The sequence below is a fragment of the Erythranthe guttata genome, chromosome 5, assembly GCF_056151865.1.
Source record: "Erythranthe guttata isolate IM_541 chromosome 5, IM_541, whole genome shotgun sequence".
Classification (NCBI taxonomy): Eukaryota; Viridiplantae; Streptophyta; class Magnoliopsida; order Lamiales; family Phrymaceae; genus Erythranthe; species Erythranthe guttata.
The window spans coordinates 7,352,553-7,378,842 of NC_142537.1; the positions used below are offsets into that span (position 1 = coordinate 7,352,553).

The window sequence follows — 26,290 nt, forward strand, 5'->3', positions numbered from 1 at the left end:
ATTTAATTATAGACTATATTATTTAAATTTATTAAACTTGTATTATAGAATATAGATACATTCGAGTGACATCTTGATATGGAATATCACTTGAAAAGATAAATACAATGAGCCTGTAGGAAATCCACATGTCATAGCCCATAGTCTAACATATTTCATACGCTACAAGTGAAAATATAATAGAGATCAAATAATAATGCACCTAAAACTCCTCTAAAAATAAAAAATAAAACAAATAATGCACCCAAAACTAAAGAAATTGACAAATAATATTGCAGTAGGGAAAAAAATATCTTCATTATTCGTCTTTTACACTGATGATGCATTGTTAGATTATGTCAAAGTGATAAAACAAAGTCTAGAAGCATACAACAAATTCTATATTCTTCGAGATAAATGAATTAACAAGTAATGAAAAGTGATCAGGGACAAAGAAATTAAACAAAAAAAAAAAAAATTTTGAGAGTGGAGAATTGTGAAAGAAGAATTGCGTTTTACACCCAAAATTGACTCTAATTGGCGAAGATGAAATTACAATGAGCTCGTAGGAAATTCACATGTCATAGCCCATAAATAAATGTATTTCATGCGCTACAAGTGAAGAAAAAAAAAAGATCAAACATTAATGCACCTAAAACTAAATAAATGGACAAAAAATAATGCATTTTGGGGAAAAAATATCTTCATTATTGTCTTTTACACTGATGATGCATGGTTAGACTAATACGTCAAAGTGCTAAATAAAACTAAGTTTGCAAGCATCCAACAAATTCTATTTATTATTCAAGATAAATGAATTAACGAATAATGAAAATTGGCCACGAACAAAGAAATAAAAAAACCAACAACATCATTAACTATTTCAATAAAAAATAGTAAAATTGAGAGTGGGGAATTATGAATTATATTTCGCACCCAAAATTGACTCTAATTGGCGACATGCATTCTATATTTCAAAAATTGCAAAGTCCACCCTCAAATGATATCTCTCATGGCAAACTGCAGCCTATATTAAACTCTTGTAAGATTTTAACAAGAAATCAGTATTTCGCGATAGTTTACCTTTTAAAGAAATTTTAATGTTTGATTGTATATTATGGTTTTTATTTCATACTTTTATATTATTATTGTTATTATACTTGTAAGATAGATAAAAGATATTAACTAATTATTTTACTTTATATATTTATTAATTAAAATTGAAATTACAATTTAATATATTTTATCTTTTTAATTTTCAAAAATACTTTAAGAAAATATATTACTCCAAAAATAAAAGTACATTATTTATTTATTTACATTTTGTAGTATGCATCTACTTACTATACTCTATTTTTTCCATTTTTTTATTAAAAATCTAATTATATTCTAAATGTAAGGTTCTATATCATTTTAAATATATTAACTGCATTGTCTTATATATAAAAGAAAAAAACGTTGGGCAACCCTAAAAATCCCTAATGGTATTTCTGTAATTAAATATTTTTAATATTTTTTTCTCTAATAATTTCTAACTATAATTTTTAACAATTATCAATATTGAAACTAAATCCTGAATAATCCTATCTAATGGTACTTTTGTAATTATTTATTGTTAATATTTTTTGTCTACTATTTTTCATCAATATATCTCAAATCTTAAGAGATAAAGGAAGAAATTCGATTCGTTAAATCTTAATCTATATATTTCGATTATAAATCTTAATATTTTCAGATTTAAAAAAACTAATGTTATATAAAATATGAATAATACTACATTATTAAATTTTACTGTGTTAGTATACTATATTTTCTTATCATGTATTAAATTGATTAATTCTATTTTAACTTTTGAAATAATATCCCGTGCATCGCACGGGAGAAAAAATACTAGTTTATTTAAAAAAAAAAAAAATTGAAACTAATTATCTCTAAAAAGATGAAATATTTTTTGAGAACTCTACATACGGATTTAAAACCTTTTAAATTAGAATGGATATTTAGGTCATTTTCACCGCTAAAAAACAATTTTGTTTGACGCTTTGTTTTAATCTATTTAATTTTCATCAGCTATTCCTTCTTTTTTTTCCACAAAATAACAAGGTTCCACATGTTTTGGTTTAATTTCTTGTAATATATTTTGTTAATTTATGGAAATTCGGGATTTTGAATTATTTTGTATATTATAACTAAATCAAAATAAGAAGTTTTTTAAATTATATGTTTTTTACTTCACTATGAAACCCATAAATAAATCATCAGTTATGTATTTATATTCTTAATACAAATAAAATAATTAAACAATATGAAGTACGAAATAAAATATAAACAAGAATGATTTTTTTTTCAAAGTTAAAATATCGTGCTATATTAACGTTTTGGTTAAAGTCTTACAAAAAATTGTGTAGGGTGCATTTTGCCATGAGATATATAATTTATGGGTGAACTTTATCACTTTTAAAATTTTTTAATACAAAATGTCAATTAGTTTCAATTTTGAGGTGCAAAACGCAATTCATTCGGCTATAAGGAAGAAATGCATGCGAGTTCCAATTAACTAAGAAGTAAGTAAACATCATTCAATATTTTTATAACAACGATGATAAGTAAAAAATGTAATAATTGAAACGAAAAGATAAAAAAATAACAGGGTCGTGAATATACATAGGCAAAACCGTATGAAATTATTTATCAATGATATTCTATTCCAAATAATTATCATTGTCACAAAATATTACTCTTATAACAATATATCTATTGTATATAGATTAGAATAGATAGAAAAATTAGTACGATGCGTGCAACGCACGCGCACCTTTCTAGTTATGACAAAAAAATTATTATGTGTAATTCCATCCGCATCATAGATATTCTTCGTCTTTCATTTTCCTTTCTACATAGTTGCACATAGGAAAATAGTAAGTAAAATGGGGAAAATATTAGGTGATTGATTTTCATGTTTGGTGGCAATGTAAATATTAGGTTAAGTATTCTCGGGGAAAAAGTGGAAAAAAATTAACCTTATAATGGGTTTTTCTCGAAAAGCGTGGGCAGTAAACCGTACGTAAAATTTGAGAATCGTCAATGTTGAAACTACAAATTCATCATGAGGGGCCATATATACATTTAAAAGAATATCTTAATATAGGTTTTTAACTACGACTTCTTTTTCTGACAAAAAAAACAACTAAAACTCTTAAACATATATTTTTCAGAAAGACACACGACGTTCTATCATGTTAAAAAGTATATCGCTGATCGAATTCATACTCAATATTTCAGCTATTTCTCTTTCGATATACAATATCAACAAGTTTGAAAAGAAAACTTATCTCCCGTTTTGTTTTAAAGTTTGATTTTTACTTAATTTATGGATGAAAATGTTCGCCCTAGAATACTTTTATGAATTAGTTGGCAGTTTTTTTTTTTTTTTTCCTTTCTGTGGGGGGCCATGACTCCCGGCCTTACACTAGCTTCCCCAACAAGGATTGTTCTTTGTTTTGGGCAGATCTCACCTCTCATTTCAATATATCTCCTCTCTTTATTCAACACCCAATCCGGTTTTCAAAACATTGCTAAACATACATGAAACTTTCAAATTATTTCTTTTCATTTGTTTTTGCGTGTTTCATTTTCCTCGTTTCTAAACATATGAACCAAATAGAGCCTAACGAAATTATTTAGATTCCAATGAATATTCAAATTTTATCCATGTATGTGTTTATATATAGCTTTTTACAGGCTGAAATTTTCCTTAGGGGTGTTAATGCAATGTATTTCACTTATGAGGGGATGGAAAAAGAAAATAATATTGTATATATTGTGCATTCAGCCATATTGCATTATATCAGTACCTATAAATCCAAATTACAAATTTATTTCCTATTATTTGATTAAAAAATAAAATTAAATTATTTTAATGTTCCTCTAGTCATTATGTTATAAATCCACAATAAAAAAAAACATTACTTTTTCTTAAACATTTCTTTCTCCTTTTACAAACCATTACAAATTAATTGAGAACTTTACAAAGTAATTGTGACTTCAAACATAGTTACACTTTAACTTTTCTAAGTAACTGTAACATGAAACAAAGCAACATTGATTTGAGGGATTCTTCTTAGAATGATGAAAAGAGGAGAGTTGTTTTATAAGTTAATCTTATTTTAAGGTAGATTTTTTTAGACCCTTCATTCTTTTTGTAATCGAGTTTCCAACAGATATAAATCGAAAAACGGGACATTTCTTAGCATGTGTTTACAAAAAATGGAATAGAAAATCGACACCAATTTTTTTCACAAAATTCGGTACCTGAGATTGATTTCTATCCACTTAATATGTATATAATTTTCTCTACACTAATTTGAATAAGACAATTTACATCCCATATTTATTATAATTATTTATTCGCTTGTAAATAATTGACGTACATATTTGATTAGCGTTCCCCGATTGACGAACCAACGAGTAATGTTCATTGTATAGTAATGATATACCTTATTGGGCCGACCCATAAAGCTAATGAGTATTTGGGCCACCTAAAAGGTTCGATTAGTCATCCATCTACAAGATCATTGATTAATGACCCGACTCCATTAATTAGAGGTCATATGCCCATTAAGATTTACCAATCCTGTTTAGAGTTGTACTCTAACAAAGATTTAATTAATCACATTATAAATAAAACATCTGGCTCACTTTACAAGGTACGTGTTATTCCTCCTTACGCCTAATACCTAAAACTCTTATTGTTTTGTCTAACCACATTCTCGCATATGCATCAGACTTGAACGTCATATGGGTTTCCGAGATTTAAAACTTATATCATCTACTCGCGTGCAATGACCTACCTCTGTGTTCTCATTTAACCTACCCAACTTGAGTAATACAACATCAGGTCAATGTCTCTAGGTGAGATTCACTAGGTAAATTGAGTAGTGACATCAATTACAAGGATATAGTCAAAGCGACTCAACGAAGAAATGAATTGTCTCAATGCAGTACTCATGTAGCTCCGATGGACCAAATTTGATCAATGAGTGTCTGCAAATGTCAACAAGGTATTCTCGTATTAAGCACCCATACGTTAAAATCATGCATAGAAAATTATAGAGTAGAATCGAAAGTGTGTCAAATAAAGTATATTACATACTTTTATGATAAGGAAGAAGATGCCAATTTGGGCACATAAATTCCATGGACAATGGAGCCACCCGACTATTAATCGGTGTCTATATCAATATACAATATAATTACGTTCCGACTTGTATGAGACTGGATAACGACCGACAACCGACTTTGCGAGTTGTAAAATGGTGGAAAGTTGGTATTTATTGGTTGCTCCATATTTAATTTAAATGTATAAAATCAAGATTCATAAGTTAACATATAATATTAATAATATTAAGTTTAAAATATAGAAAGAAGAGCTGACCAAAGACGTAAGAGCAGCAGCATAGTTGTTCTTGGACCTTTTGGTGCTTAGACAAAAGAGTCAAGACCCATACCTCAAGAAAAAGGACAAAATAAAATATAAAATAAAATATAAAATAAAATAAGAGACAAATAATGCTAGTCATCCTGCCTGCCTGACTTCTCCACGTTGACCCTACGCGCTACAGTACAAAAGCACAAAAGGAGGCACAAGACAAAGGGGTCCTCATTTGTCATTTCCAAACTTTCCCATGTCTAAAACCGTCCATTTAAATTGTTATTTATATTTAGGGTAAATTACAACCACCCTTGAGGTATGGTCAAATTACGAAAACTCCCCTCTTGTTTGGATAATTACAACCACCCCTCAACTCATCAAATTTAGTGAAATCTTCGAGATTATATGAAATATTATCACTTTTGTACCCGTTTTGTCCCATTCAAACTCTACATTTTGAAGCAAGATGGTCATAATATGTGTTTTTTGACTTGTATATATCAGATTGTTGTGCATCAGAAACTGTATTTTTATACAAAACGAGTACAAACTAGAGCACATTCCACGAAATCTAGATAATTATGTTGAATTTGACACCATAAGGGTGGAGGTGTAAGAAAAAATCATAATTGAGGGGGTAGATGTAATTATCCAAACAATAGGGATTTTTTTGTAAATTGACCATACCTAAAGGGGTGTTTGTAATTTACACTTATATTTATAAACTGAAAAACCCAGCACCACCACCTGGCTCTTTTTCTTTACGTGGGCCCCATCCCTCCATTTTTTTGAATTCACTGAAAGCGTTTTTGCTAGGTCAGCACCCTCCAACAACTAATATATTTTCAAATGCCTCTCCCTCCTCTCTTTCTCTCACCTCACTCTCCTACTTCTCACTACCCCCATACACTCGTTGTACTTTTCGGACCATTTTACCCTTCATATTTTTATTATTTTTTTATTACACCATTCAATAATTGCCTTTTTTTTTAAGTATACAGCAACAAACACTTTGACCCTAAGTTTGAAATTTAGAATAAATAAGTTTAATTTTAAAGTTAAAAAGTTTTGTTGCAGGAAGAAAAACATAGGATTAGAACCCACTGCCTCTCTCTCTCTCTACTCTCTCTCTAGAAAGTAAAAAACTGTAGTCTCAGCTCTCTGACTCTCTCTCTCTCTCCTCTCTCCCTCTCTCGATAAACGAAAGAAAACACCTACTACAACTACGACTACTCCAACTTCTACTTCTACCTTCTTTCTCCTGCCCCATTTCCCATTTTCTTTTTCTTTTTTTTTAATTCATCCATACTCTCAAAACACACACACACACTACACACATTCAGCACGGTGGTTCAACAGAAGCTGAATCAGTGGTTGAACTTCTCTGCTTCGGTGTTCTTAGCTCAATTTTTTTTTTTTTTTTTTTTTTTTGAATTTATTGATTTTTGGTTTTGGATTTGGGGTTTTATTGTTTTGTTGCTTTGGGGTTTGGGGGTTGGGGGTTGGGGATGAATCGGCGGATGTGATGGGGGCGGGGTTTTCGCATGTGTTTCCCTGTTTCAATCCGGCCGGCGGTCCGAACCGGTCTGAGCCGGACGTGATTTTCACTTCGAACGTACCGCTGGACGAAACCCTCGGCCACTCCTTCTGCTACGTCCGCTCCTCCGCTCGATTCATCTCTCCCACTCACTCCGATCGCTTTCTCTCTCCTTCTCATTCACTCCGCTTCGACGATCCCAAGCCCTCCAAACCGGAGACCGGTTTCCGCGCTATTTCCGGCGCCTCCGTTAGTGCCAACTCTTCCACTCCCATAACCGTCCTCCAACTTGACGATATTTGCACCGATGCCCCCGATGCGCCGCCCAATCATTGCAGCAATACCGCTATTTGCAGCAGCAAGGGTTTTCTACCCAGGGGCGGCGGCGGCGGCGGTGGTGGTGGTGGTACTAATGTTATGCTTGATGGATTTGAGAGCACTTCCTCATTTAGCGCCTTGCCCTTGCAGCGGGTGCCACGTGGCAGCGAGCCGCCCTCAGCCCCGCTAGAGAGGGCCTTCTTCATGTCTGGCCCTATCGAGCGCGGGGCCCTCTCCGGGCCGCTGGATGGTGGTGCTGCCTCCGGCGAAAACAATGGGGGAGTGCCGTTTTCTGCGCCGCTTGGGGGACTTTATGTAAAGAAGAGGAAGAAGAAGAGCATATCGTCAATACGAAAAGCATTGTACCGGAACTTCTCGGTGGTTCCTGTGCGGAACTTCATTAGCGGTGGAGGACGGAAGGATGTCCCTCATGGAGATGATGGCTGCAGAGAGGCGGTAGAAGGGCTTAGGGAAGATTGTGAGAGCAATGTGCAGTGGGCCTTAGGGAAGGCGGGTGAGGATCGGGTGCATGTGGTTGTATCGGAGGAGTTAGGCTGGTTGTTTGTCGGAATTTACGATGGATTCAATGGACCTGATGCACCTGAATTTTTGATGAGTCATTTGTACAAAGCCATGTATAATGAATTAGAGGGTTTGTTTTGGGACACAGAGGATGTAGCTGCAGCTTCAGAAAACGCAGATGCTGTGGCGAATTTGTATCCGTCGGATGTTAATACAGACAATCACCAAGAGTTTAGAGATATGAAAGAAGGTGAAGCGAAATCACAGGTAGTTAAAAAGGTGGTGTTTGGAGGGGAACAAATCGAGATTAGGAGAAGGAGATTATGGGAATTCTTAGTGGAGGATGAAACAGAAGATGGGCTTGATCTATCAGGCTCAGAAAGATTTGCATTCTCGGTTGATGATGCATTGAGCGTGAACAATGCTGGTTCAGCCGTGAGTAGGAGGTCTTTATTGTTGTCGAAGCTGAAACACGGATTGTTGAATAGGCATAAGGATAAGGATAAGGAGGGTAAAAGGTTATTCCCTTGGAGATTTTGGTTGGAGGGGAAACAAAAAGCAGCAGAGGAAATGATGGAGAGTAATGAACCAGATGGTGGTGAGATTGAGAGGGAGATAATTAGTACAACTGGTAGGAGGCGAAAGGTAGGGTCAGTTGATCACGAGTTGGTTTTAAGTGCCATGTCTAGAGCGCTTGAAGTGACTGAACAAGCATACTTGGATATGACCGACAGAGTTCTTGATCGATACCCAGAGCTTGCGTTGATGGGTTCTTGCTTGTTGGTTGCATTGATGAGGGATGAAGATGTATACGTCATGAATGTTGGAGACAGCCGAGCCATTGTGGCACAGTACGAGCCCGAAGAAGGAATATGTGGTGCAGAATCACAAGGTGCTGGGAATGATGAGGGCATAGTTGAAGAGTCAGCTGGTGTTAGTGAGAGGGAGAGTAAAGCAGTGAATGAAGCTCATGCTCATCGATTTATGAGTTTGACTGCATTGCAGTTGTCCACTGACCATAGCACAAGCATAGAAGAGGTAAATTTTGCGGTTCTGTGTTCATCTTTTGTGCATAGAAAATTGAGGAACTTTTCGTGATCTAATATCTATAGTTGGCTTTAAGTCTATGAACATGGGAATAATATGTCACCTTTCTGTTATTAACTAACTATCTTGAGTAGGGATGGGTTGAATTCATGTTTGTGGCTTTCACTTAACATGAATAAGATATCTTCAGTAAACCGAGAGAACATAGGGATCTCTCTCCTCTGGATTTTCTTCACTATTTTTTATGCGGCAAGTCCTTATCGCAGGAGAATGTGTCCTTTCTTTTAATATAAGCTAATTGTTTGACTTAGCAAAAGAATGCGTGTCTTGGATAGATGCTTAGCTTCTAATTTGATCATATACACTATTTGCCATTTACTCGTTTTGGTATGTTTCTCCAAACATTATATAGAATCCAAATGGGAATCTGAAAGTTTGATGAAGTTTTAAAGTGAGAAGTACTTCCCCACTTCACTTTTTGTTTCTCTTTGTTAAATTTGACTAGTTCATTGACCTTGTATATATTAATTTAGTATGCCACTCTATTTTATTCTTTTATCTCCATTGCATTTTGGCATGCTCTTTAAAGTTTAGTTTGTCTATGCTTGTATGTTCTTGGATGTAGCAATCATGAAACAAGGAAGACTATACCTGTGGTACACATCCGTCCATGTTGTACGTTGTTGAAAGCTTAGAGCCATGTATGGCTTGAATTTTGTCGTAGAATTATTTTCAGTACCCTTCATAGAATGCTTCACCATCACTGTTCTATATTTTTGTGTTATTCCTGGGGCCCTTTATGTTGATAATTATATATGCTTTAAGTTATAGAAAACTTTGACATAAATATTCCCATTGTAAACTTACCTCCATGTTTACAGTTCTTGCTTTGACTTGAGATACATAAAAGAGTTCGGAATGAAGTTTTCAAGGATCATGGCAATGCTTTGAGTAGATTAAGATGATTATGAGCTGATGAAAAGAGTAATAGATTTGAAAATTGATTAATTTAACCATTTTAGAGTTTTTTCAACTCAGAAGAAACTTCTTAAAGATGATTTGTTGTGTACTATTCTCTGGTCCTTGTCTTTGTTGAAGTGATTGTACTCTGAATATTTTCCGTTTGCAGTAATTAATTTTTACGGTTCCAGAAGATGTATTGGTTTTCAGTGTTTGTTTTAAGCTAGATTACTTCAAGTTTTATTTGGCAGCCTTACCCATCTACAAATGCCCTTGAAATTATGCATGCACCATTTTTTAACTGAGATCTAATTCTTTCACTTGTACGAGAATGCTCTCAGAGCTGTGTACTTTTTTGAAAGAAATGTTTGTACACTTTTGAGTCATTGTTCAGCGAACCAATCATGGAAAAAGGCTGCAGTAGACTTAAGATATCTGATATTAGTTCAAAATTATCAGTATGCAAAATAGAAGACGATGAACTAAATGGATTCTGTCAACTGAGTGTAGGGATACAAATTAACTTCTGTGAGTATATATTGTAGCAATGAATTATGAGGTGCTTCAGAAATCAGATATGAAATTTGACGGTACTACATATCTGTAGAGCATTAGCAATAAAGTATTAAACTGCAGTATATACTGGTCATGTACGTATTGGCTCTGTTCCAGTTTATAATTCCTCATAAGAGTATACTGATATTATTATCGAATAGCACATAAAAACTGACCCATAGATTGAAGTGTGATGTAATTGGATTTGTTGGAAATAACATTTCTTTCAGAGAATATTTTGTTAGATGTGCCTTATTCTAATCTCATGTATTACGGATCATTGGGATGAGAGTTTATAGATGATCATGTATCAATTGAAACTTGTAGTAGTTTGGATTAGGAAGGACATATATTGAAAAATAAGGATTAGGAAGTATATAAGGATGCCTTCTGAGCCCTTCAATTCAACATCTAAAAGTACTGCTACAAAATAAATTCTGGCTTTTAAAATCATCATGAATATGCTAGAGCTTTTACCCATTGTATATTTTGCTTTGTCTTTCCTCTCTATGCCTTCTTTTTGTAGCATTTGTTTTGGATGTGTTTTTAGCAGTGATGTTAACTTGCTTAATAAACCTTCCGTTATTTTGCTTATTCATTCACTTCTTATCTTAATCATTTTCAGGAAGTTATTCGAATCAAGAATGAGCACCCAGATGACAGAAATTGTATAGTGAATGACAGAGTTAAAGGCCGTCTCAAAGTTACCCGCGCATTTGGAGCTGGATTCCTCAAACAGGTATGTCCGTATCATTAATGACGTATACCTCTGTTTTATGTATGGGAAGGCATCTTTATCCCTTTGCTTTCTGTTTGTGTTAAAGTTTTTATCGACTAAGATTCATTTTATGTATGATAATTTGATTCTAGTAAAGAGGTTTAGTCACCTGTAAAATTATCCTCATGCATTCATATATATGGGCTTTGAGTTTTAGGCAAGAATAATTCTCAGGTAGCTTTATCTTCTACTTTCTTGTACAATGCTCGGATTTTTTTTTTTGGGGAATATGTTCTTGGGGGAAGATGCTCTGATGGAGCTTGTTTTGGGTTGGTGTATTTAAGTGTGGAAACGGAGGAAAATAGTATTTCCAAAGGCAAAAGGAAAGATGATATATAATTGTAATAACGTAGTAGTCTGGATAATGTATAGTCATGTTGGTATACTCCTATGGGGGGAAGAATAGAGTTGTTCTGGGGAGTTGTTTATAAAACGGGTTATCATTTCAGACAATGAAAACTCTTATGGAGTAAAACAAATATGGTGGCGTTTCAGACTCTTGTATTCTATTATTATAGTTGAACTCTTCTTGCAAAGATTGTCATCATATTTCTTTAACATGGTCTGCTGCAGTTGAACTGGAGGATCGAGCATGTTTTGGTTCTAGTAAAAATTGGTTCATTAAATCAGCCCGAAAAATCACTCTCTCTTGATTAGAGCATCATTCAAACATAGCCCAAAGACATTTGGACGGCATACTGTGTTTTCTATTCCTGTTCATCTTAAATTTCACTTGGCGTCTATTCAGTTCTTCCTCACGGTTACTACTTCGGTTTTGTAGCTTCTGTTATGTTAATTTGCTTACTCAATTGGACTGTATACTGTTTTAATGTCTGCAATGTACTTTGCTAATTTCTCCTTCATTTTTTTTATTTGGGTGTTGCCAGTGTAGCTAATATTTGTATTACTTGTTGATGCAGCATAAGTGGAATGATGTATTGTTAGAAATGTTTCGAAACGATTACATTGGTACTGCACCGTACCTATCGTGTTCACCTTCTCTTCGTCACCACAAACTGTCACCGGGAGATCAGTTTTTGGTGCTTTCATCTGATGGATTGTATCAGTATTTTAGCAATCAAGAAGTGGTTTCCCATGTGCAGAATTTCATGGAGAGGTTCCCTGATGGAGACCCTGCTCAGCACCTCATAGAGGAGCTTCTTTTCCGTGCTGCCAGAAAAGCTGGTAACTTTTTTCACCTTAAAAATGTATGAAAGATGATTAGCGAAACCTACTTTAACTGGACTTGGTAATTAATACTATGTGCATATAATACCTGGTTGTGCGTCCTTATTAGCAGTGTCACAGGTGCTTGAAGTGGGTATTTGTTTTACATGTCCCACGTGTCTTTTGAGTTATTTGAGTTCATTATTTGTTCTTCTCTTCTCAGTACAATGCATGTAACCTAGTACGGTTTCTAAGGCTATCTCTGGTATGTTTGCCAAATTCTCTTGGGCTCCCATGGCAAGCAAAGGGTGTTTGTTAAGCAGTTCATTTCAGTTTTGGAATTGAGATCTGGATTTCATCAAAACTTGTGTGTATTTTACCTCTCGATTTACAACTCGAAATAAAAACAAGCATTGCTTCTTTCTCAAATTATTTTCTCTAAATACGTAGCCCAAATGAGTAATGTCATGGGAGGCAGAGATCTCAGGGAGTTGTTGTGTCCAATGCTCAGATAGAAACTGAAAAAGACAGGTTAAGAGGCAAACCACTTTCTCATCTGATTATTTATTTTTTAATAAAAAAAATTGGCCTTATAGATAACGTTACAACACAAATGCCCAACACATTCCTGCAATTGAACCCAAAACTTCCCGCTGCTAGAACGGAAGTGGTACCCCTCAGCCACAAGATTGCTAATTTTCTCATATGATAAGTTATCGGTGTGAGCATTTCCGTTGCTTCTCTTGGCAATGATATGAGAAATAATTTTCTTGTAAATAAAAATAAATTCATTGAAATAAAGGATGCGACGTAGGTGCATTATGTGTATAATTGCCAAGAGAACCCAGAATATTCTCATGTGAAATATTTTGGTTACGAGCATCTTTTTTCAAACCAGAAAACTGTTAGCAGCGGAAATATCGAACCTGTCTTATTGGTTTTACTGTTATCTTGTTAATCAATGTATTTGACATAGTTCTTTCTTTTTTTTTTTTTTTTTTTTTTTTAATGTTTGCTGGGTTGTGAGAACTAACAGTTGGATTTGCAGGAATGGATTTTCATGAGCTTCTGGACATTCCACAAGGAGACCGACGAAAGTACCATGATGATGTTACTGTAATGGTGGTATCTCTTGAAGGAAGAATCTGGAAGTCCTCAGGGAAGTACCTTTGAGCATTTGCACAACTAAAGTTATGCCTTCTTTTTTATTCACTCTGCACAAAGCTGGAGCAGTGGTTTCTATCACCTGATGTGATTTGCAAGCAGTTAGATATTTGTTGGACGACCGACTTTCAATATATAGAGAGAGAGGATTATTCACATCTATATGCCATACGCGAAAGGAAACCAATCATACATGATGATTGGCAACAAGTTGTTACAAAAACTCTGCTCATGATCAATGCTTGCAAAATGGTAAGGGAAATGAAAATGTTTCCGGAAATAGGAAATTTTTGTAGTTGCTGTTGTAAACTTGTTTTAGGCAGGAAAAATGGACCTATTTGTTTTTTTTTTCTTCTTTTTTCCGAAGATGGGGAGAGCCTTGTCATTCGTTTGTTCTTCATTGGGGGTTAGGGAGTGAAGGGGGGAGGGAGGTTAGTAGTTTTTTGAGCTTTAACACCTCCATTATTTGGAGGTGAAATTTGTAATTCTGGATTTCCAATGTCCTTTAGAAAAAAAAAGTATTTAAATCTTGAAGCTGCATGCATGTCTACATTCTTTATGAAACATTTCACACGAATGTATGCATATATATGTAGTGTCTCAGATTAGATATAATAATTACATTTTACGAATAATTGTGTGAAGTAGATAGATACAAGAATCTGCAGCAAGAAAAGTGCAAACAGAAGGTTTTTGCAGTTAATTCCGTGTGAGAATTGGTAACGGAACTAGTACATCGATATGAGCTGATAAGTGGTTAGTTGACAGCAAGCCGTTTTGGATTTTCAGTGCGAGACCAATTCAATTAGCTTTTCCGGAAGCTGTAAAAATTAACCACTCATCAGCTGACATCGATTTAGCGAGCTGGAGCACATCTTACTTGGTTGCGTACCATCAAGCCAAGCTACCCAACAAGCCAACTATCAACAGAGAGGGTACGTAGCCGCCTCGGGCTGGATGTTAAAAATAAATGTTGATGCCTCGTTCACAAAAGGATTATACTACTATGCATGTAACCTTGATGGTGGCTAGTGACAATCATCGAGTGTGCATTCGGTGGAAGGTTTCTCGGTTTACGGGCAAACAAAGAGTGGAGGACGGTGAAGCTCATGCCGCCGTTGCTAGCTTTATGAATAGATTAGACCTTTCCCTTGATCTCGCATCCGGACAACATCTCGTTGGATTGGCCAATATGTGACAAATAATATTATTTTTTCTTTAAAAAATAAATATATTATTGAAATTTTGTTAGAGTTGATTTGAAGAATAAAAAAGAAAGAGTTATTAAACTCAAAAGACCTAATAATCCAGATACACAGAAAATTCATTAGAATTTTGTTAGAGTTGATTTGTGGGATCAAAAAGAATATTATTCTGTTGCAGTTTAGGATCCATAGCTGGTTTGCAATTTAAATGGCACGTGTCCTCGAGTAATTTGATCACGTATTGTGTTCGAGAAATGACAATACCAAAAGTGTTTCTTGCCACTTCTATACCCGAAACTACTTCATCCAGTCAAGATATTCTACTTTGAAACATGATTGAATTTTTGTTTTCAATTGTGCTATTTATTGGATTGGGGATCTGCAATCACCATATCACCAACACAATTAGAGCTAGAAAATTTGGGCCAGTTCCTTTGGAACCAGCCCAACAATAAACTAAAAGGCCCAAGTCTGTCTCCTCGACTGATTTAGTACCTTGCTTCAAACTTTGCAATTTCAGATGTAAGTTTCTATAATAATGTGAGGGCACCAACCTTCGTCTCATAAGTTCCTTCAATTCATAGACTCATCAACAATTGGTGGTTCGCCAGTTCTGCGTCTAGTCACTACCAATTGATCCCACCAAATGATAGTATATTCGGTGAACGCTACAGCTGCAAGCTTCACCTTCTTTTCCTCAGAATAATTGTGGCAATCGAAAATGAGCTCAACCTTTCTTTCTCATTCTATGTATGCCTCGGGATCACTCTTCCCTTGGAAAGATGGTATACTCAATTTGAACAAGCTGAGGTTTCGATCAACTTCATATTTTTCTCGTCCCAATTACCTCGCCTCGGTCTGTCATCTATATTCCCTCGTCCTCTACGCTATCGTCTAAAAGTATTAGACTCTGCTTCAGATTCTTCTTCGAAGACTTCTTCATCAAACTCCAATTCGTCACGTTGGCATACAACGGGTTTACGAATAGATTGCTGCATTTGTGGCGCCAGTGCAGGTCTTACCCTACTCAACTCATCGATTTGATTTTGCATCCTTTGAAGGGTTATATGCAGGCGTTGGAAGTGTTGCTCCGTTGCTCCGTCCCTTTCATCACCACTACCCTTCCTTGACATGGTGTTCGAACTTTTCCTCACCACTCCCTCATGTGTACCACTCGATATGGTCTTCGCTCAATTTCACTCGTGTTTCACATAATTCGACTTTTACCCTCTTTTGATCTCACACTCACTTGCCCCTTTTCCACTTGTAAATTCCCTTCAAAGTTCTAAAGAAACTAATCGAGAAAATATTAAGTGGATTTTCGTTTCGTTATTCAATGTTAATTAGTATTTTATTAATTCAGAAATTATTTGGAGGCTAATAAAAGGAATTTTGAATTTAAGGGTAAAAGGAAACAAAGTGGATGGGAAACAAAGAAACAACGTGAAATTCAATTAGGAGAAAGGTAGACAAAGAAACAAGATATTCAAGAGTTGCCCAAGTCTATAAAAACTTGACTTGTGTTGCCCAAAACTGTTAAACCTCCTCACAAGGAATTTTCTTTGGCTGAATTTCAAATTTTGCTTCTTCTTCTTTTTTCTTATTTATTTATTTATATATTTATTTATTAATTAATTAATTAATTAATTTATTTATATTTTCTTGTTGTATCCATTTTTTCTAAGATGTTTCGGATACTTTTTTTTTTTTTTGACGAAGACTCTGGACAACACAATTCAAGAAAAGATGAGATAGACTTGAAGACACAACAAGAAAAAACATGAACAAATCCAAGAACGAATACAAAAGAAAGACACGAAAAAAAGGATAGGTGAAACCTTTTTTTTTTTGAATTTGGCTCTGGTTACCAACTGATACGAACCCCGGATCCGAAACACAAAGGATTCGATTGGCGGAATTCGGAATATTGACCCGTAGCTATAGAGAGCTAGAAACTAATATTATCAAGATGAAAGTATTTATCCCGTGATTATAAAGAATTAGAAACCAATACTATATTGCTAAGAATAATTCATAAGAATCCACTCGCAAAATATCTCGAGGAGTTGTTGAAGAACAACGAAGGAGAATTTAATCTCTCAAAATAATGCTTAAAAAAACGTCCAAAAAGTAATGACCCTAAAACAACCTATTTATAAGTCTCAAGAGACCTAATCTAACAAGGAAAATAACTCCTAACTTATCTATATTAAGCTCATAACCAAATAAACCAAATTGAGTCCAAATCTGACTCTAAATTGCAATAAATAAAATGTGATATGATCCTAACTAAATCAAACACGAAGAATTGGAAGACAAGGAAGAGGGAAATTCGTTGGACAAGTCGAATTTCATGCATCCCAAAAGTCCCGTATAATTCTGGCAGTGTACACTACTCATCGGAAGTCCAATTAAGGTGATTCGAATTGCTACGGAAAGCCAACTTAAAGATCTAAAACTTTGATGTTTCGATCCGAGAGCGATTGGGTGTGGAAGAGGTCAGAAATCAAGCTTGAAGTTAACACACGTGCACAACCAAATGTCTACTCGAGTGATGAAGAGTGTTCGTGTGGTCGACTTGATGTTTGGAGTTTGTATTTTATTATATTACGTTTTTATATTAGGATTTAATATATTTCCATTATTTTAGAGTTATTTATGGCTAGGATTTTCTTATTTATTAGTTTCCTTATTATAGTATAGGTAAGAGTCATTTTCCTTGTGAAAAATGAGACTTTTTAGGTCTTATAAATAGGCTGCCAATTTGGCTTATTTTAATGGACGAATTTTGATGATTAAATGGAGTTTATTCTCTTTGGTTCTTTAAGAACTGTTCGAACATTTCGGTGGATTCCGTTTGTTCAACCGACTTATCAATCGATCTTTCGCAATCGATTGTGGCGTCTTCGCATACCAAGGTTCTTGTCTCTTTATAGACAACGGGTCGCGGTTCCACCCTTTGATTCCTTCTCTGGACGGTCCAGGAGTTGATATCCGAAGTATCGATATCGAGTCTCGTCACATGGTTGGCGTGGTTCGTATCATTTGGTATCAGAGCCATCTCCCTTAGAAGGTTTCGCCTATCCTTTATCTTTATTTTTGAGTCAGTCTTTGTTTTCGTGTCTTCGTTTTGTTTTTTTTTCTCGTTTCGTGTCTATTGTTGTTGAGTCTTCTAGTCTTTCGTTTTGTCTATTTAGAGTCCATAAACCAATAAGAAAGAAAAACAAAATCGAAATTTATTTTTTGTTTGAAGTTTCTTAGAGTCTAAGTTTTTTGTCTAGAGTAAAAAAAAAAACATAATCGAAAAAAAAAGAAAAAAAAAGGAAGAACGAGTGAGTTTTGTTATTCGTTAATCTCGTGAACTCTATTAAGTTTCTTTCTTGTGGCGTCAACATTATAACTTTGGTTCGTGGTTCTATATAGCCATTGGGTCAAGTTGGTTGTTCCATACTTTCGGTTTGCGTTTCTATATAAACGTTAGGTCGGAGTGCTAACAAGAAAAAACTAATCTTGTTTATTGGATGGGGAATTTCATTATTAATTGTTCGTAAAAAGAAAAAAAAAGTTCCAAATACAGCGAAGAACTTTCTGCCTCATGGATTCGCTTTCAATACTACACGCTCATTCCAAGGAATCGAATTCGAGGACGAATTCTTTTGAAGAGAGGGAGTATGATATGATCCTAACTAAATCCAACACGAAGAATTGGAAGACAAGGAAGAGGGAAATTCGTTGGACAAGTCGAATTTCATGCATCCCAAAAGTCCCGTATAATTCTGGCAGAGTACACTACTCATCGGAAGTCCAATTAAGGTGATTCGAATTGCTACGGAAAGCCAACTTAAAGATCTAAAACTTTGATGTTTCGATCCGAGAGCGATTGGGTGTGGAAGAGGTCAGAAATCAAGCTTGAAGTTAACACACGTGCACAACCAAGTGTCTACTCGAGTTATGAAGAGTGTTCGTGTGGTCGACTTGATGTTTGAAGTTTGTATTTTATTATATTACGTTTTTATATTAGGATTTAATATATTTCCATTATTTTAGAGTTATTTATGGCTAGGATTTTCTTATTTATTAGTTTCCTTATTATAGTATAGGTAAGAGTCATTTTCCTTGTGAAAAATGAGTCTTTTTAGGTCTTATAAATATGCTGCCAATTTAGCTTATTTTAATGGACGAATTTTGATGATTAAATGGAGTTTATTCTCTTTGGTTCTTTAAGAACTGTTCAAACATTTCGGTGGATTCGGTTTGTTCACCCCGACTTATCAATCGATCTTTCGCAATCGATTGTGGCGTCTTCGCATACCAATGTTCTTGTCTCTTTATAGACAACGGGTCGCGGTTCCACCCTTTGATTCCTTCTTTGGAGGGTCTAGGAGTTGATATCCGAAGTATCGATATCGGGTCTCGTCGCATAGTTGGCGTGGTTCGTATCAAACTGTCTCAAAATTAAGTACGAAAATTAATAATCCTTCTTCTCCAAGTACGTCTTCTCGGTTGGATGACTAAACGGGCTCAAGTCTTTGAGCTCGGTTTGCTTCACGATGTGCACCGGTAATTCCACTCCAATTAAGTTCATCTAGGATCAAACTAGGCTTCATTAATTATTCCTTTAAGAGCTCGTATTTTACTAAGTTAAGCATAGCTGCTTCAACCCGCTTGGCTCGAGCTTGTGTAATCGGTGCTCTTGGCACATGCAACTCGTTTCAAACATTAACTCCTTCATCTAACTCGACACTAGCTTGCGTACTGGCTGGTTCATATCACACATGAAAATTGATGAACAATGAGAAGCAGTCATTGAGCTTAAAAATTTGTCAGAAGTAGGAATAGGTTGAAGAATACGTCATGAAACCGGCTGATCAAGGGGAGTGTCTGAAAGTGGCACATCATATACTTGATTTACTGCAAATGTTGTTTGAGTCTGATTGATAAATAAATGGTTTATGTCGATCTTGATAGCCTGGTGGATAACCATGGAGCCTGTAAAACTTATACACATCATGCCCAGATTTATGATAATGAGTACATTAGACTTTTATCTTTTCCTATGAGAAGTGGAAGCGTAGTATTGATTGTTCTGAGACTTCTTAGAATACTGATTTGGCTGATCTTGAGTCAGATTAGCTAATTCATGTCGTAATTGAAAAATTCGCGGACCGTTAGTTTGTGCAAATCTAGTTTTCAAATCATTCCAAATATCTTAAACGGATTCGATGTACATCCCACTACCTTGAATTTCAGGAGATATTGCATTTAGAATCCAAGAAATAACGATGAAAGCCAATTTATTTTTGACCGTCAACGAAATCATCTTTGCATGATCCTAGGCGGCGTAATTGTCTTCCTTGAGCATCGATGAGATGAGAACAAGGCCAGGATCATCAGAGGGGTGAAGATAGTAAAAGATGGAAATGTCATCGATTCGCGATCGCATCGCCATGAAATTGAGTCGAAAAATATAAATAAAAAAGGAATAACGAAAGAGAATCAGTCAATGAAAACTAATTTGCGGAAGAGAAATTGAATTCGCTCTGATACCATGTTAATTTCTATACATTAAAACTCCATTGATGGTAGCTTTAAAAATACAACGGTTATGTTATTTACCAAAAGTCAGTTATCAAATACAAAGTTACAACAACTATCACTAGTAGAAAAATGGTTTTTTACTATAATTTTTTTCTTTCTATGGTACAAAGCCGTAACAAAATGTATCTTTACTAGGGGACATTATTGGAGTCGTAGTAAATGCTAGGATTTACCATAGAAAAAATATTTACTACGGCCATTTACGGAACAAAGTTTTTGTAACGCCCGTATATGCCATGGGGCAAATTCGTAGCAGATGCATAACAAAATCCTTTTCCGAAAATGTAATCGTTATAATTTTCCGATCATTGAGTTGTGAGAAACGAGCGAGTAAAGACTAACGAACTTAAGCTGTTGGGCCCGGTCCAACTTAAGCCCGTTAGAGCTTTTATACAAGACACTATAAATAGATGATTTATAGGTCTTGCACAAAACACAAGACACAATCAAAACCCTAGCCGTTCAATCTCACAACCCTCGGCCACTCTCCTCCTCTGCCGTCGCCGCCGTCGCCGGAATCGGCCTTACGCGCCGATTGCTATTGGTAGCTTCTTTCCTTTTATCTTTTTCTTCCGTCTATTCTGACTTTTGTGTGTCTAGTACCACATATTTAGTAGATCTCAGTATACGAGGTGAAATCCGAGAGGAGGAAGACCAAGGAGTCGAATTGCCGAGAAGCCATCGCCGAAGCACTGCCGCACGCGCCGCCCAAAGACCGCGCGTGGATCTCACGCGCCGATGTCATTGAGCGTGTCCGTCGCCGCTGCACCGTCGTTGCTCCCCCCGACTGCACGGATTCGTTTCCGTGGCAGTTTGCTTCAATCCGAGAATTTGCCTCACGCTTTAAGAGGTAATTTTTGGATCCGTTTTTTTATTAAGATTTTAATTTAATTACATTAAATTATATGTTAATATTCGCAGTAGGAGTTTTTGTGAATTGCTATACGTGATTGTTTGTATGAATTCGTGATTTACTGCGAGCATGCTATGTGATTTATTATCGAATTAATTATACGCATGTTAAGATTAGCAAGAACTCCATTGTTCTAGAAAACTCTCCAGAAGTCTCTGCACTAGAAGCTTCACTAGGCTAACTAATTTTAATTATAACATTAATTAGGTTGGTGGATTTAATTAGTGCTCCCAAACCACCGCCTTTATTATGTATAAATAGGCATCATACCAATATAATGTGGAATAGAGAGAAAATTGCAGTAATTGAAAAAAATGTAATTAAAAAAATGTATTAATTGCAGTAATTAAAATAATGTGGAATTGGACAAGATCTCTGGAGTATTGTTGGAGGAGGCGAGACTCAACCACCAACCGAAGAAGAAGAACTAAAGAAATGGAAGATTCGAGCCGGAAAAGCAATGTATGCTCTCTCAGTTGCCATGGATGACGACCTACAGCACCGCATCAAAGATGCAAAAACACCAAAGGAAGCATGGGATACTCTCTCTGGTATATTTGCTCGAACAAATGACGCCAAGCTACAACAACTCGAGAACGAGTTGTTGTCGATCTCGCAACGTGACTCGTCGGTAAGTGAGTACTTTACCAAAGTAAAATCTTTATGCTCAGAAATTTCGAAGCTAGATCCTCAAAATTCAATTATTGAGACGAGGATAAGAAGAATTATTATTCATGGTTTACGGCCCGAATTCCTTGGCAACTCGCGGATGGGCTCAAGAACCAACATTAAATGAGTTGGAGAATATATTGGCGAATCAAGAGGCCTTAGATAAACAAATGTCTAAAACCTCGATCAATGACGAAGAGAAGGCTCTCTTAAGTGGAAGAAGATATAGCCAAAAAGAGCAGCGAAGTGCTAGATATAACAATGATGGATCTAATGAAAACCTGGGAAGGTGGGATAGAAGACCACAAGAAAGAAGTCCACAGCAAGGGGGAGGACTACAGAGCCAAACTGAATCAAAAGAAAAGATATTACGTCGCAAAAATAATCAATGTTACAACTGTGGGAGGAATAATCACTATGCACGAGATTGGCGATATAAACGGAAGGAAGGAAATATAACGACCTCTTTATGCTCTCAAAATGAGAGCAAAGAAGAATGGGATTTTCAAGCATCGTTTGCTGTTGAAGCATTATACGTAGAACCAGTTGAGGCAATGGCACTTTCCTGCATAGAAGAAGAACCTGCACTCGTCATGGTAAACCTGAAAAAGGTCAATTATGATGATGATTGGATTGTAGATTCCGGATGTTCGAATCACATGACTGGAGATAACAAAAAACTACGGAGCATGTCTAAATATAAAAGAGGAAGAGTCGTAGTCACGGCCGATAATTCCAAGCTACCAATTACCCATGTTGGTAGAACAGTGGTTACACCTCGCCATAGCTCGAGCCAAGTACACTTGCAAAATGTATATCATGTACCAGGTATGACAAAGAATTTACTATCAGTGTCACAACTAACGGCGTCGGGAAATTATGTATTATTTGGGCCCAATGACGTGAAGTTATATTCAAAGATCAAGGTAACTGGTACACCTCTTATAGAAGGACGAAAAGTAGAATCCGTCTATGTGATGTCAGCTCAAGAAGCCTATGTTGATAAAGCTCGAAGCCATAAAACAGCGGATCTATGGCATGTGCGATTAGGGCATGTTAACTATCTCAAGTTGAATGTCATGATTACGAAATCTTTGCTAAATGGGCTTCCTCAATTAGATGTTCGAGAGACTACAATTTGTGCAGGCTGCCAAATATGGGAAAGCACACCAACTACCTTACAAGGAGTCAAAGTTCAGAGCAAAGGATCCTCTCGAGCTAATCCACTCAGATGTATTTGGTCCGGTGAAACAACCATCTATAGGTGGCTCTCGGTACATGATCACATTTATTGACGATTTTTCTAGGTACGTGTGGGTACACTTTACGAAAGAAAAATCTGAGGCACTAGTCAAGTTCAAGAAATTTAAAGAAGATGTGGAAAAAGAATTTGATTATAAAATAAAATGTCTACGGACCGATAACGGAGGCGAGTACACATCTTTGGAATTCATAAACTATCTTAAGGAGTATAAGATCCGTAGACAACTGACTTGTCCGAGTACTCCACAACAAAATGGAGTAGCAGAGCGGAAGAATAGACACCTTGCTGAGACATGTAGGAGCATGTTACATGCGAAGAATGTGCCACCACGATTCTGGGCAGAATGTATGAAGACTGCTGCCCACGTGATTAACAGGCTGCCTCAAGCAACACTTGGGTTTGTCTCGCCGTACGAAAAGTTATGGAAGACTAAGTCACTAAGCCCACGGTAAGTCATTTTTGCGTATTTGGGTGCGTATGCTATGTTTTTGTTCCAGACAATCTACGCAATAAATTTGATAAGAAAGCAATACGGTGTATATTTGTGGGATATGATAATGAAAGAAAAGGGTGGAGATGTTGCGACCCAAGTACAGGAAGATGCTATACTTCTCGAAATGTGGTGTTCGATGAGTTATCGTCATGGTGGTCGCCCCAAGCAAGAAACATTACCGGATTCAAAAGAAATTGAGGAAGAATTGAGAAGGAATATTGAAGAAAATGAAGGTACTGAGCATTCACCAACCGAGGCAGATGTAGAGGCCATGCAACCGGAAAAAGACAAGTCACCATGGAAAACTGGAGTACACCAAACTCACGAAGAAGAACAAATGAGTCAGTTTGAGGAGACACGAGAAGAACCACGTGAAAATGAGGTACAACTTAGAAGGTCTACGAGGCAACGAAAACCAAATCCAAAATATGCCAATGCAGCAATGGTAGAGGAGCACATGATAAAAGAGCCTATGTCGTACAAGGAAGCAGCTTCAAGTGACGAGTGGAAGAGAGCCATGAAAGAAGAAATGGATGCGTTGGAGCAAAATAAAACATGGGATTTGGTACCTAAACCAAAAGACGTGCAACCCATATCATGCAAATGGATCTACAAAGTAAAGAGTAAGCCAGATGGCTTGATTGAACGATGTAAAGCAAGGTTGGTGGCTCGAGGTTTTTCGCAAAAGTATGGCATCGATTATGAAGAAACATTCAGCCCAGTTGCAAAGATGACTACAGTACGCGTTTTGCTAGCTCTCACAGCAAGCAAACAATGGAAGTTGTGCCTGATGGACGAGAAAAATGCATTCTTGCATGGAGAACTAGATCGATAAATATACATGGAACAACCTCAAGGCTTCGAGAGCAAAACTGATCCAGATTATGTATGCAAATTAAAGAAGGCACTTTACGGTTTAAAACAGTCGCCACGAGCATGGTATGGAAAAATTGCGGAGTTCCTTATCCAGAGCAACTACACCATGGCACCAGCTGATTCAAGTTTATTTGTGAGAACTCAGAATGGAAAGAAAACAATCGTGCTAGTGTACGTGGATGATCTAATCATAACAGGAGACGACGAGAAGGAAATATATCAAGTTCAAGCCAACTTATCAGTACGTTTTCACATGAAAGCATTCGGAGAATTAAAGCACTTTCTCGGTCTTGAAGTAGAAAGAGTCGGCGAAGGAATATTCTTATGTCAGCACAAGTATGCAAAGGAATTACTTGGAAAGTACGGGATGACGGAGTGCAAACCTGTTTCTACTCCTATCGAAGTAAATGCGCGATTATGCTCTGTCGAAGGAAAATAATTAGAAGACGCTACAATGTACAGACAAATAGTCGGCAGCCTCATCTATCTCACTATAACCCGACCAGATTTATCATATGCAGTAGGCAAAGTGAGTCGATTTATGCAGACCCCAAAAAAACCTCACTTGGAAGCTATAAGAAGAATATTGCGGTACGTGAAAAGCACGATTGACTACGGGATACTGTACAAGAAATGTGAGAAATGTGAGATTATTGGATATTGTGACTCTGACTATGCTAGTGACCACGACACACGGCGGTCGACATCAGGTTATGTCTTTAATATCGGATTTGGACCAATCTCGTGGTGCAGCAAACGACAACCCACAGTTTCATTATCAAGCACCGAGGTAGAGTATCGTACGGCAGCTACGGCAGCTCAAGAATGTACATGGTTGCATCAACTTTTGAAAGATCTTGGGCAATCTGATAACACGTCCGCACAAATATACTGTGACAATGTGTCAGCAATCCGTCTTGCGGAGAATCCCGTGTTTCATGCAAGGACGAAACACATTGAAGTACACTATCATTTCCTGCGTGAGAAGGTACTACGAGGAGAAATTGAAATCAAACACATAAGAACAGGAGAGCAGCTTGCAAATATATTCACAAAAGGAGTCAATGGCGTCAAGTTCAAAGATTTTCGGAAAAAAGTTAGGAATCAACCGAAGTTCCACATTAAAGGAGAGTAGTTCTTGAGGGGGAGTGTTAAGATTAGCAAGAACTCCATTGTTCTAGAAAACTCTCCAGAAGTCTCTGCACTAGAAGCTTCATTAGGCTAACTAATTTTAATTGTAACATTAATTAGGTTGGTGGATTTAATTAGTGCTCCCAAACCACCGCCTTTATTATGTATAAATAGGCATCAGGCCAATGTAATGTGGAATAGAGAGAAAATTGCAGTAATTAAAAAATTGTATTATTTCTCTATAGTTTTAATTTTCGCTAGAAGCGTTAAGGTACGTAATTAATTGCGTAATATGAGTCGAGCATGTGTTTATATGAATTAAATCGTTTATATCTTTTAAAATTTTTGTTTTCCGTTGCGTACACGTGCTTGTTTCCCAACATCTACTTTATGCGATAAAAATTGGAAGTATTCAATATCTTTAGAAAGTTCAAGAATCTACGAGTCGTGTAACTTTTCAACTATAGAGCCAAGGAGCTTAGAAGAAGCATCAAAGCAAAAAAAATTGGATAAAAGCTGTGGAAGAATAGATAAGGATGATCGAAAAGAACAAGACATGGGAGATGGTAGATCGACCTTCTAGCAAATATATCATTGGAGTTAAGTGGCTCTACAAAACAAAACTCAATTCGGATGGCTCGATTCAGAAGCACAAAGCGAGACTTGTCGCCAAAGGATACTCA

The 26,290-nt window shown here is 36.2% G+C and overlaps 1 protein-coding gene and 1 pseudogene across 1 annotated transcript; both read left to right on the top strand.

Moving 5' to 3' along the window:
- Nucleotides 1-6,458: 6,458 nt before the first annotated feature.
- On the top strand, nt 6,459-13,992 carry PLL1 (poltergeist like 1). Its single transcript, XM_088818745.1, has 4 exons — nt 6,459-8,825; nt 10,975-11,088; nt 12,048-12,312; nt 13,343-13,992. Exons 1-4 carry the CDS (start codon nt 6,936-6,938, stop codon nt 13,465-13,467), a joined length of 2,394 nt encoding a protein of 797 aa, XP_088674871.1. The 5' UTR covers nt 6,459-6,935; the 3' UTR covers nt 13,468-13,992.
- Nucleotides 13,993-24,351: 10,359 nt separating this feature from the next.
- Nucleotides 24,352-26,073, top strand: LOC148770537 (secreted RxLR effector protein 161 pseudogene; annotated as a pseudogene).
- The last annotated feature ends 217 nt before the right edge of the window (nt 26,074-26,290 follow it).